Here is a 12889-nt window from a genome sequence, read left to right on the forward strand (position 1 = left end):
TTATGTGCTGAGGGCAGGTAGAGTATCACGCTACCTATTTATAATGATGAATTGGAACGGTGCGCGCCGTACGTTGGATTAAAAAATTAATTTTTAATGTTTATTTCCTTTTGTTTCAGGTAAACTCTATGAAGGTAAATACTGCAATGAAAAATGAGGACTTTATATTAATAAGGAAATCAAAGCAAGGCGTGAGAGGTTGCCTAATAATAAAAATTATCTATTGCCAAAATTAGATTATAACTATAATCTAAAATGGGGTAGACAGAGACAGTCAATAAATCAGACAGACAACAAGTGCCGCTGTTGTAGAGGACGAAACTATTGCATTGTCTGTATTTCAAAGAGCATTCGAACATGGCAGTGGCATTCATTTCTGAAACAAATTTAGAAAAATACTAGATTTTCAATTGGCATCTTTTTTAATATCTTCATTATGAATAAATATATTGCGTAAGAACCTACAAAATTTCAAATTAGCGCCCTATACTTTATATATACATATAACAGTGGAGTTAATAAGCATAAAAATACCTACATAATGTGAAACTACCTATAATATCAACAGCAGTTTCAACTACCTATTTATAGGTACTTACCTGAAGTTAATTGTAACAGTAGTTGGAAATAATAATAAATAATTTATTCAAATTATGTAGCATATGGATTATTATAGGTAAATTGAAAGTGCTTTTAAAAATATATTACTTGATAGAGGCATTTTTTAACTATATATGATTATTTAATATTTTATAATAGATAGGTATATATTCAACTTCAACTCCCTACTTAGCTTTACATTAGTATCGTTCGATCAAATCTATTCAATTGACACCAATCCAGTTCTACTTAGTTACCACCTCTATATCCAATATGGATATTTTGTAAATATTGATAATGATCTAGTATAAAACTTTCTTCGATAACAAATGCTCTTTAATAAAATAAAATAATTTATTAAAGCACATATGTATTATATGTAGGAATTAAATATAGTTCAAGGTTAATATTATTTCTGACCATGTATTTTTTTTAATTGATGATAATGAAATTCCGCAGTTGCCTGCGCTAATGGTGCGCGGAACACCATTGTAGGATGGGAAGTTGAGCTTGAGGTCAGGTCAGTTAGGCCATCATGACAAATTCACCAGAAACTTATCACGAATCACGATACCAACTCGAATTGGTACATTGCTATGAGGTCATTAATCTACATTCCTATCAATCCCATTCCCCCTTTCATCATGTGTAATCTCAGTAGCTTAGTAGGTAGGTATAGGTATGTATGTATTTTGTATTAGGTAGGTAAAACGAGAATCTCGGTTAGAGTACGACCCAAAACATTCAACAACTCGAAGTATTTCAGAAAAATATGTTATCTAAATTGGCCTCGCCGAGAATTGGAGGATCCTATATAAGGAAGCCACGCGTTTAAGTACACTACGCAGACTGCACATGTTTGCCCTGTAAGTAGATATGTATTCACGGTCACAATCTTGTTTAGATACACTAATTTTCATTACCCACATTAGGGATATAAGAATTTGATTTTATATTACATTAAAATGATCATTAATATAAATAAGTAATCATTTATAGTAGGACAATAAATTAAAAATTACATTATTTCAACTTCCTTTGAACTTGGAATATTGAAATAAATTCTACGCATTTCGTATTTACATACTCAGACCAAACAAGCGAGCGGAAGTTAGAATATGTGACGAAAAGAAAAAAGTCGAATATGGCTCAAGCCCAATGGGCTAAGATAAATTTATTTTGTCGTGTAACTAGCAATAAATATGCTAATTCAACACTATAACGTCCGTATGTCGCCTAGCAGCTCTGCCATTGAGAGAGTGAAAAAGATATCACAAAATTGCACTGCGCATTGCTCTTTTCAGTCATACAACCTTCTAGTATCATCAAGCAAAAGTTTACTCTGTTTCATTATGTCGAGAGTTCTATTTTTTTTCTTCCCAATTTATTGACTTACGACATTGTGTACTCGGTGAGTAGTTTTATCGACCTACGGCAACTACTAACCCAATAAATTTTGGTGTTTCGCTCAGTGAATCCGTTCGCAGAATGAATGCATCGTCCCAGATATGAATTTGGGTGATTTGGCTGTATTGGTTTCTCAGTGAGGTTTATGATTTATAGAGTCATAAACGACCTCGTAGTTCAATTATTGACTATTAATTATTCACATTCTCGTTATTAGTTTTATATCCTTAATATTGGAAAAATTACGCTAAGAGATATAGTTAATAATTTTGACTGGATATTAATTTTGAAGAAACGGCAGTTTCTTTCTGAGATTTAAAAAGTAATCTGTCGGCATAAAAATCAAATTACTCAAATGTATGATTTCTACTTTTCTTCTTTTAAGATGCTAGAAATTATAATAGAACATCATTTAGTTACATATGCAACTAATTATAGACTCAATAAATTTTGATTGTAATCTTTTTCTCCTAAATTGATGCGACCGAGAGTCAAACCTGGTTTGCGAAGCGACGTGCTTAATGGTACATAAAGTAGCTTAAAAAAGGAATTATATGTCTTAATTAACAAAATACAATTGGAATATAAATTATGAGAATAACTTAATATGCAAAATGAAACAATCGAAATCAATATTTAATTGATGGGCAAACCTTAATTAACTTGTATATCGGCGGCGTTCCTAAAGCCCCTCAGTTAAAAGAAGCCATCTGCACTTTGGTATTCAAATTATTCTCCAAACGTGTTCTCCGTTCTAACTGTAGAGTTGTTTAGAAAATATTTGTGTCACACTCACTCTTGCGCAGCACGAGTTGGTAAGAACGGCACAACCCTTTCACGTGGTTTCTTCCGAATCGAAAGGACAGCATAATGTATGGACTCATATGGAACCAAATATAAAGGCCACAAAAAAATCACATCACAAAAGTTTGCCTAAACTAACCTCGTTAGGAGATTTTTGGATAAAAGAATACCGTTTTTCAGTACGGTTACGATTGTCAAGTCGATCGGATAGCTCGATCGGTGGAGAAATAACAACTAAACTAAGTTGAAAAATCTAAACTATTCATAATATTGTTGCCAACATAAGTGACGTTTGTTGACAATAGTGCATGGAGAAAGTTCGTTGTGTGTTCGAATAACAATAACAAATATCTTTTTATACCATTGTTTAGGGAGAAAGTCAATATGATATAAAAATATCATAAATAAAAACCTCAATTAACGATAGTGCGGTAAATTTGCATCGCCCCTTAAAAAACTTTTATACCTGCAAAACAAGCTAGCGATCAACGGCTTAAGTTTTTTAGTTTTCGAATATCTTTGTCGAGGAATGCTCGTGTTTTGAAGTTCTAAAAAATAATAAAAGCTTGTTGAGTAGTTTAAGTGAGAAACACATGAAGTTGGTGATACACAGGCCTAATTGTGAGTAAACTTGTGCAAATCAGATATTATAAGCTAGTTAGGTAATAAAGGATATTAGGTTAGACACTTACGTTACATTAGATGTAAACATAACTGTATGTCACCATAGATAAACGTACCTACTTACTTTAAGTGAAGCATTAAACTTACAAATGTGTGACATCTTTTTACGAGATTGATTGATTAAGAATAAAATGTATTTAGATTTCATATAACTGGTCTTGGTCGATGTCAACAGTAACAATATCTCTATTTGAATTAAGGATGTATTTATAAGTAATACCTAAATAGTAAATGTTGTTAGAAAATAAATATATCTATAGAATGTTCCAGTAAATAAATAATGTTCCAGATTAAATGACAGGAAACGAACATGAAAGGGAAATTTCTACGGAAAAATTAATCGGGAGCGACACGAAAATTTAATTTCACGCTCTTGTACGTGCAGTGTCTGTACAAATTAATGTTGTTTGTGAATTTTTTGTCACGCACAGTTTTAGGCAGTTTAGATGTTAAAAAATATGACGTTTACACATATACATATATGGACTATGTACTCTTCTGTAGAAGTTAATACCCATACGTATCCAATATGTTGTATACATGTTTATAGAATTTTAGTTATCGATAGTTAATTATAGTTTAGTTTATAACTATACTTAGGCACCTGGGTCTGTAATTGTACAGAACAGTGTTCTGAAAGCGGATTTGACATCCTTTCCTTGATTGCAAAGAATCATCAAAATCGGTTGGTAACAGAAATATCGTAAACAAAAAACTATAAATTCAATGTAGAGAATGTTTTTACCTATATAATCAGGAAACCCTCTATTGTAAAGTTGTTTAAACTAGTAAAACATCAGGCAGGATATATGTAGGTATGATTGACACTGTCAAGGAAAAAAAATGTTGCTTAAGACCTACTCAATGTCTTTAGGAATTTTCTTAAAATGTCTGTGTTCATATGGGCTCGCTGAAGCTCTAAGACTTCATTAAGGCTGCATAAAGTAAATAGGCATCTACGTATCCAATGGTCTCGGAACAACAGGGAACATGTTGAATGTCTACGCACATGCAGACAAAGGAGGAGACGCTTAATTAAACTAGCGAAGCGGGCGAGCGAAACGTAAGCATTTAATTTATATCCCTGCAGTAAACTCCGCGAGCGCTTCTTCTATGGTCCAAATTCAAAAGTGAAGCGGTTTATCATTCTTTTTGTCAGCTGACATAGTGGCATTTAATATCACGATCACGACAATGTAGTTGCTTAGCACACAGCCTTGTTCCCGCACGCCGTGTGTTTAATTTCTCGCACGATTTGCGTTATTTTTTTGGATGCTGCTCTTTTGTAAAATATAAAACAATATATTAATTCTTAATTACAATATAATTTCATTACATCCTTTATATATTCATTCATGAATATATGATTTCTAAACAGTTTTACTGTCGTATCTAAAATATCCCCAAAGGTTTCAAAACACACAGATATAAATATTATGATGACTTATTGAAGAAGTCTCTTCACCTCATTTTCAAACTTTAACTTTGATATTAGCCGGATAATATTGTATATAGATACATCATTATACTCCGTGCTATAATCGCTTCACACTAATCACTCATCCCATACATATTTCGTTGTATTATCGTAGAAAAACTCACCTAACACCAGAATAAACTATTTTAATTATAAGTTATTATATTGCTTTTTGTTGCCTTTGACTTAAAACGGTAACATATATTTGTATAACTAATATACAGGCGGTTAATTAATTGTTTAGAGTATAAATATCCAATGAAGTATAAACAAGGCGTTTCTTCATTGACCGTAAGTATCTATTGTTGTTTAAACGAGTTTAATTGAAAGCGCTGTATTAATTAATCGGATAAATTGAAAATTACTAAGTATATAGTACCTTTCAGACGGAAATCTTATTATTGTATGCGCGTACTGCACTGTTTATACAATTATGCTGTTAATGATCTTAGAAAATTATACGGAGTTTTTATATCTAATGAGACATGTTAATGACTCATGGAAAATGTAACCATCGTTTAACTTAAACAGTAGCTTAATTATGAAATAATGTGGCAGTTTTCTATTGATGGGAATGGAATAGATCTGTTGGAAAATGTGACAATCGGTACACTTCAATAGCAGATTCATTATAATACGATGTAGTGTTTTTATAGAAGAGGCAATAGAATAGCATGCCTTTGAAAAAATGTGACCATCGCTATATACGCACTGAAGTTTTTTTTTTTAAGAAATTTTGTAGATTAATTTTAACCGAAATTGTAAACAATTAACATATTACCTACTAATGGTTCATGTTAAGCAAAATTATTATAGGTATATTTGAACAGTAGATTTAATTAATAGTGATAATTATAAAAAGCGATATTTATCATTCGTGTACTCATATAATTATGTACTAGGTATATACCTACCCTTATTGATTAGTGATAGTATTTTTAAAATATAATTAGTAATCTTTACCCTCATATCGTCATTCACTTATCGCACATCTTAAGTTCCATTTATAGGTTGTGTGCATATTAGCTATGATGATTTATAGGTTTTCTATTCTCATTGATAAGTGATAAATCGGTATTGCTCACTTAGTATTGGACCTACTTACCTCTATTGTATGTGTATTTACCATTAATACCCTAAAAGATATTAAAACCATAATTTTACTACATAAGTACATAGAAGCTTCTAACCGCGACTCGAAATAATATTTGGTAACCCCAAAGGCCTATGCTGACCAGACTACAATTCTTGTAAGTTTACCATCTTGATTTCCCTGCAGCCGAATTTCTAAGCAACAAATGGTTAGGCACAGTGAAATTGCAACATTAATACCCTTGTTGGAATGTTACGGGATGCAAGGGATCTTGCCTATGAAGGTTAAGCGAGTTTATGAATAATATAACAATTATTGCAAGATGATGGTAGTGCCAGCAGTGTTTAGTGTAACAGTATTTAGAGGTGCTAATCATGAAACAATAATTATATAATATATATAGGTATATATTACTGAGCTACTAGTACTCAGTTTTTCAAATAAAAATAAATATCTATGCATTGTAAATAAACGGGCTTTTAAAAAAAAAGTAATTCAATTGAGTTTCTTGCCAGTTCTTCTCAATTGGATATATATACCAAACTGGACAATAGGTAAAAAAATATAATGTAAAAACTTGACGTTCATAAACGGCTAAAATGTCCTACACGAATTAATGATTTTTGAATTTGAATTTGAATTTAATTTTTAATATATTTTTTATACAAAGATGGATGATGGATGCTCATTTTATTGTAATGAATTATTATTATTAAACGGACGTCTTATACCATATCGAAAGTTATAAAATCAACTAATAGTAAACATATTCAAATCCAAATACGGAGATTTTTTAAACATAGATATATACGAAAATAAATAAAACTTTCAGTTTGATAGTGCACCCGTGTAAGCGATCGCTAATATGATATAAAAAAATATCATAAATAAAAACCTCAATTAATTTCGTGACCGAATAATTTTGTTACAATCTACCCTCGTATATTATATAATAATGCAGTGCGGTAACACCCAAGTGTATTTGCATAGCCACCTTGCTGACCATCTCTAAATTCCCCTGGATCTTTCCACCTATTCTGGCTCTTAATTAAGTCCATACTGGGCATACAACAATGGCTGCCGATCCGCGCCGAGATATTCAAATATGTCTAACGTTATTGCTAACGTCTATCGAACGTTTTACAATATAGAATAGTGGATTATTTAATTAAAGTTTTAATTAGTATGCGGTATAATTATTATATTTTTTAATTAATTTTTTTCAAATTTTTGTCACATAACTATAATTTCTATTACTCCAAAATGAAATCTAATTTCCAATTAAATTAAATTAATACGTACATAATAATGCATTTTAAAAAGGTAACATACGAAAAATAATAAAATTAATCGTACAGGCATTAGAACTTTTATATGTGTTTGTGGAAAGAAATTGTTATTTTTCTTATTTATATTACTGCAACTTCTAGTTCTTATTTAACACATAATATGATAAATAGAATATAATATAAAATTACTATACAACGTACAAGGTATACGATACTTAATATTTTGAAGTACACAGTATAACATAATTCATAATAATGGACCATATTCGATGCCAACTCATAACCGATCGTCTCTTAGGGAGTATAAAAATTAAAAAAAAACGTTGCACTATTTTTAAAACGAATTATCTTTCTACGACATAAATTCAAAGACGGGCGCAGTTTTTCCGTCGACACTCCAGCCAGCGTTCCCGATTGGGACATCGATCCTTTACTAGTTTACCGCATGGACGGCGCGGTACGCACGCAACAAAATATTTATATTCCACCTACATAAGCGGTTATTCTTTTTAACCATCTTCAAAAAGAATGGAGTTCTTAATTGAGCTGTATTTTTTGTATGTGTTAGATAGTATCTTACTATAGGTTTATAATAATATTATAAAGGGAGAGAATAGAATTTGTTATGAGAAAAGTAAACTTTGAACGATTCGAAAAATTATTTCACTGTTTGACGTTACAATATTCTGTAGTTCCATAGGCTATAACTATATAATAAAAATGGTAATAAATAAAACAAAGTGTCTAGAAAAAGTTAAGTTTTAGTTTAATACAGTGCAGGGAGTGTCATCAGTACTAGAATAGTGCAAATATTGTCTCTCCTGGGAGATTTTTGTTTAGCATAGAGAATAGCAGAAGATGATGACAGGCATGAACAGAATGAAAATCCACATTACACGTCTTAATATCCTATAACTTAGCGTCGCATCGTTTCGAAACATAATTGAGTTCTTGAAAGATCGCTACAGCCGCGTCCCCATCGATCCTCCGCTAGATTACCGTTCCATACCCGCTCGGTTGCCGTTCGTCGCACGTAACTATATTTTTACCCACAAAAAAAGAAGCTTTTAAAATCTTTATTTACGAACATAAACATGATTTAAATGATCCTTTTAAAGGATGTCGCCTCCGGGCATGGAACTTGTGATGCATTAGCTACATCTGCTTAAAAGTAATGTAATACGCACATTCGAATATACAAAGTCTTTTAAGGAATAATTACTAATAAATATAGTAGTATAGTATAGTACTCAGGAATAATGAATGTCATTTTTTTTGTCGTGCTGAAAAAACGTGAGATATTATAGGTATTACCAATACCTACTTCATTTATTATATACCTATTTATTACATTACTTACCTAATTATGTTTTTTAAATCAATTAAGTATTTTATCAAAGTTCAATTCGATGAAAATATTTACGTATAAAATATTGCATGTATAAAAACCGCATGGAAAATCTGTTCGTAGATACTTTTTGAGATTGCCGCGAACATACAAATAGAATTGGAGGTGAACTTTGTTTCATAATAGTTATGGATATGTAATGTAATATCCCCTATTTGTACAACCCATACATTTACTAAACGTATATGTGAAAATCACAAAATAAGCAGTTCGTGTAGTAAGGCGGTAACTGTACCTAACAACGTGACTAGATAGAGTCGTTTTGTTACGATACCATCGGTCGTGGCTTCACGTCCGCTGACATAACATTACCTATACCTACCGTCGTTTACATTCCACCCACTGTAACGCCCTATATTTATTTAAGATTTTGTATACTTCGTATTTAATTAACTTACGTTGTTTGTTACGTTACGTACGCACAAAATAAATGAAACCAAATCCTACCTTTACAGTCAACTATTACCTACTTTACTATCCAAAATTGTCAAATTCGCGTGCTGTTTTCTGCCGATATTTTTATATTGTAAGCTAACTTTTCACATTTCCGTACGATTGTCAGACATTTTTTCTATATAAAGCTTGTCCTAATAATATACAATATTTATCAATATCAATTACAATTTTATAAATTTTAGAAAATAGACTTATATGTTACACTTTAGAGTCGATTTCCTAAATATTTGAATAACTCCTTTATGTTATTGAGGTGCGTGTATCTGCTTATTGAGTATGGATACATAAGATATTTAGTAGGTACCTACTTATATCTGATAGTATTATAAAGTGCTAAAGATTATATCATTACCAATTTTTCCTCGAAGCAACTGGTTGCTATCATAATATAAGAACAATTATGCCATTTTCACAATAAAATTATAATTACCTGTCATTAAAAGCATCATAAAATTAATTGCATTTTTATAAATTTTTACATACTTGCGACCGTTAATTATTAATGTAATTTATGGACTGTTTCACATACTTCTCAAGATACCTACAGCCGCAATTACTGAGAAAACGTATAAAAGAAAAAAACACACCCAATTATAATCTACATACCTATACGCGCTTAAAACATACTTTTATACGTAAGTATTATATGTAAAGTTTATAAATACACATAAGGGCAGATGCACTTGTGAAATAAAAAACGACGGGCAAACGCGACATGGCTCTTGATTAATACTTTAAAGGAAACTTGTGCGGCCGGCAAACTAGGCAACCAGTAACAACTATAAAGGCTCCGACACATAAAACGCGGGGCGAATGCGTATCAAAACATGTATTTTTCTATAAACAACGCTACGGTTGCATGGTTCTTCAGATAAAATTATATTAACACCATCGTTTCCAATTAGTATAGTGCAACAGAACCTTTATAATATCATATATTCATCTGAAACAGTAATGAACTCCTCCAAAGATAGTGTCGGTGTGCCTTATAAAACAGAAAAAGATAGCTAAATCATTATTAAATCTGCCTTATAAAGTTACTACCTAATTGGTAAGGTGGAGAATGTCGGGAATTAGTGGCGTCTATGGTTTTGTTGTCAATACATTAACACTTTTTTATGTATTTTGTTATAGCACAGCACAGGAATCATTGTAAACTAAGGAAGCCCATAGTACTTACTACCTACCGTTTTGCCATTCCAAGGACTAAAGTATTACCTAAACCTTCATATTTTGTTATTAGAATAGAATAGAGTTAAATTATATTAATTAAAGAATGAAAAACTAAAAATAAATAAAATAATATTTATTATTAGAAATAATAATAGTTTGTGAAAATAAAGAAATGCACACTTACTACGGTTTGTTGAAAATATCACGTTTAATAAAATCAAGAATAATAAACATTCTATAAGAAAAAGGGAAACAGACTGTATACCATTATCATATATATATGCACAGTGACTTTGATACCGTGCGTTCATCGTTCAATAATGATGTAAAACTGTAGGTACCTACCTATAATTACTGTTTAGCACCTATATGACCTTTTCACCAAACCCATAATTCTTTTCACATAAATGAAACGTTAAAATACAATTTAATTCTTTAAATTAAATAAGAACACCTTAAGTATAGGTTAATGTACCTTCTACATAAAACCCATTCTATATTATATATTTAAGATTAATATTGTATATTGCCTACTGGTTAACTATATTTTTATACGAAAATCATTTATATTGAAAACATTTAATAAAAAGTAATACATTTCAATGCAATTAACTGGTATATGGAAACTGTTTTCGTATGGGAAATGAACAAATAGAAAGTCTCAGGTGAAGATCTGATCGGGCAGAAATACTCCAGTTTTACATATGGCCGCGGTAAAAGTAAGGAACTCTGGACCAGCCGCATAAATTGGCCCGTCGTGATGCAGTACCTCGTTGAATATGTATAGTGCGCTCCCTTCCGTACTTCTCATTTTACTAATAGATTTCTCTTTGATTAAATTTGTATACGTTTTATTCATACGACCGCGCTATTGTTAGCTCGCGACCGCTTAAATCAACCGCTACCTCGCTATACCAATGTTTGTTTATGCTGGCGAAGTATTCCATATAAGTGTTTTAGATACATTCATGCTGAGAATGTTCACGTCTTATATATAAAATACGGCTTTTTAACAATAATTGGTCAAAACCTTAACCTTATCAAGATTAGCCATAAGTTGAAACAAAGCAAAGACTTATTCTTCTATTATTATTACTCGTAAATGATACGTAACAATCAAGTTATTATATAATATAATAAGTAACCGGAACATTAACATTTGTTTGTGGTACTGGTCGTATCGTAGTTGTAGCGAGGAATCAGATATTTATAATAGCTTTATTAAGACAACCCATCACCTCAGTTCACGCCCGCTTATTATTATAATTTAGACGATTGCCTTAAGCTTCCACGATTGAATGAAGTCATCTTAATTTTCGTATATATTAGTCCAGTAGGTACTTGTATTTTTTGTTGATAACTAAAGTTGATTGAGTAATAAACAATTTATGCGCAACCCATTCGTGTTGTAACGAAGTTCAACGGGCTTTTCTAAAAAGCTTTGTATTGTCCGCGAATAAAGTATTTTTAGTTAAGCGTGATAAGGAGACGGTAAGAAATCATAGCCTTATTTGTTATGCAAAAATGCAAGGGAAGATTCCGTGACGTCGGGCCATGGCGGCGCCCCGTCCATGTTTATAATGTGTTTATACTTTTTGTGGCCTGCTCTACACGTGAGCATGTTCCTCAAACTGCATAATGACGAGAAAATTAAAATATAAATAGTCCGACTTCATTTTGCAGTCACACGATTTTGTTTGAAACTTCGCAAATAAATGAAATAAACTCACTTGCATTGATATTCCTGACCTGTTGTTTTGAGATATAGCAAAGAAGCACCAGTTTCTGACTCAAATAAGCTTCCAAAGTTGATCCAAAATGAATGTTGTTAAGAATAATTAAAAGTTAATCTTAATTACCAAGAAGTAGGTACTTTGTTTGAGGTTTTCCTTACTTATGCGCGTACTCGTAAGTAACTTTAAGAAAGAGCTACTAATCTCACAAACGGTAATATTTATGGACACCCCACCTCATTGGAACATTAAAAGTTTGAAAGCCATAACGACGGCAACTCTTACCTTTCATTGTTCATTCAGTGTGCGTATAATGTTCCAGTTGAAATTTGTAGGCGGGACTGAAAAAGTGTCAATTCATCATAGCAAAGCCCCGGGCTCGAGACCGAAGTCCCCCATATAAATCTCACTTCCATACTTTCGCGTGGGGAAAACGACTGCTTTATGAGATCCTTAAGGCTGTATGGATTTGGGAAAATATTTCCTCTGCGTGCTAGCCCTCGACAAATGAAGGAGCATTGGGCACATTAGAATGTGTGAAAGGGCCTATAGACGTTTTTATTGTTATGCGAAGCAATTCGTTTAAAAGCGTGTGCGTTACTTTAGTGCGTACGAAGCACCTATTTGCTAATATTTATTAAGTCAATGTGGATTTCGGGTTAGAGAAAAAAGGGTAGTTAATGTTGATGCCTATACACATTTATATTCCTAAAAATTTCGATTTGGGGCCCTTCTATAATGGTAGTCATTTAGCTAAATAGGTTA

At 31.8% G+C, this 12889-nt stretch overlaps 1 protein-coding gene across 2 annotated transcripts in view; it reads left to right on the forward strand.

Annotated features, from left to right (window-relative positions):
* LOC131847913 (homeotic protein ultrabithorax) overlaps positions 1-12889 on the forward strand; it is a 161681-nt gene that overhangs the window by 86432 nt on the left and 62360 nt on the right. The window contains exon 2 of one of the 2 annotated variants that reach the window (XM_059197623.1): positions 120-134. The exons of the other annotated variant lie outside the window; for it this stretch is intronic. Coding sequence (XP_059053606.1) covers positions 120-134 — 15 coding nt within the window. The remainder of the gene's footprint in view (positions 1-119; positions 135-12889) is intronic. 2 annotated transcript variants of the gene reach the window in all.

Source organism: Achroia grisella, unplaced genomic scaffold (assembly GCF_030625045.1).
Source record: "Achroia grisella isolate CSIRO2021 unplaced genomic scaffold, CSIRO_AGI_Agris_v1 utg544, whole genome shotgun sequence".
Taxonomy (NCBI): domain Eukaryota; kingdom Metazoa; phylum Arthropoda; class Insecta; order Lepidoptera; family Pyralidae; genus Achroia; species Achroia grisella.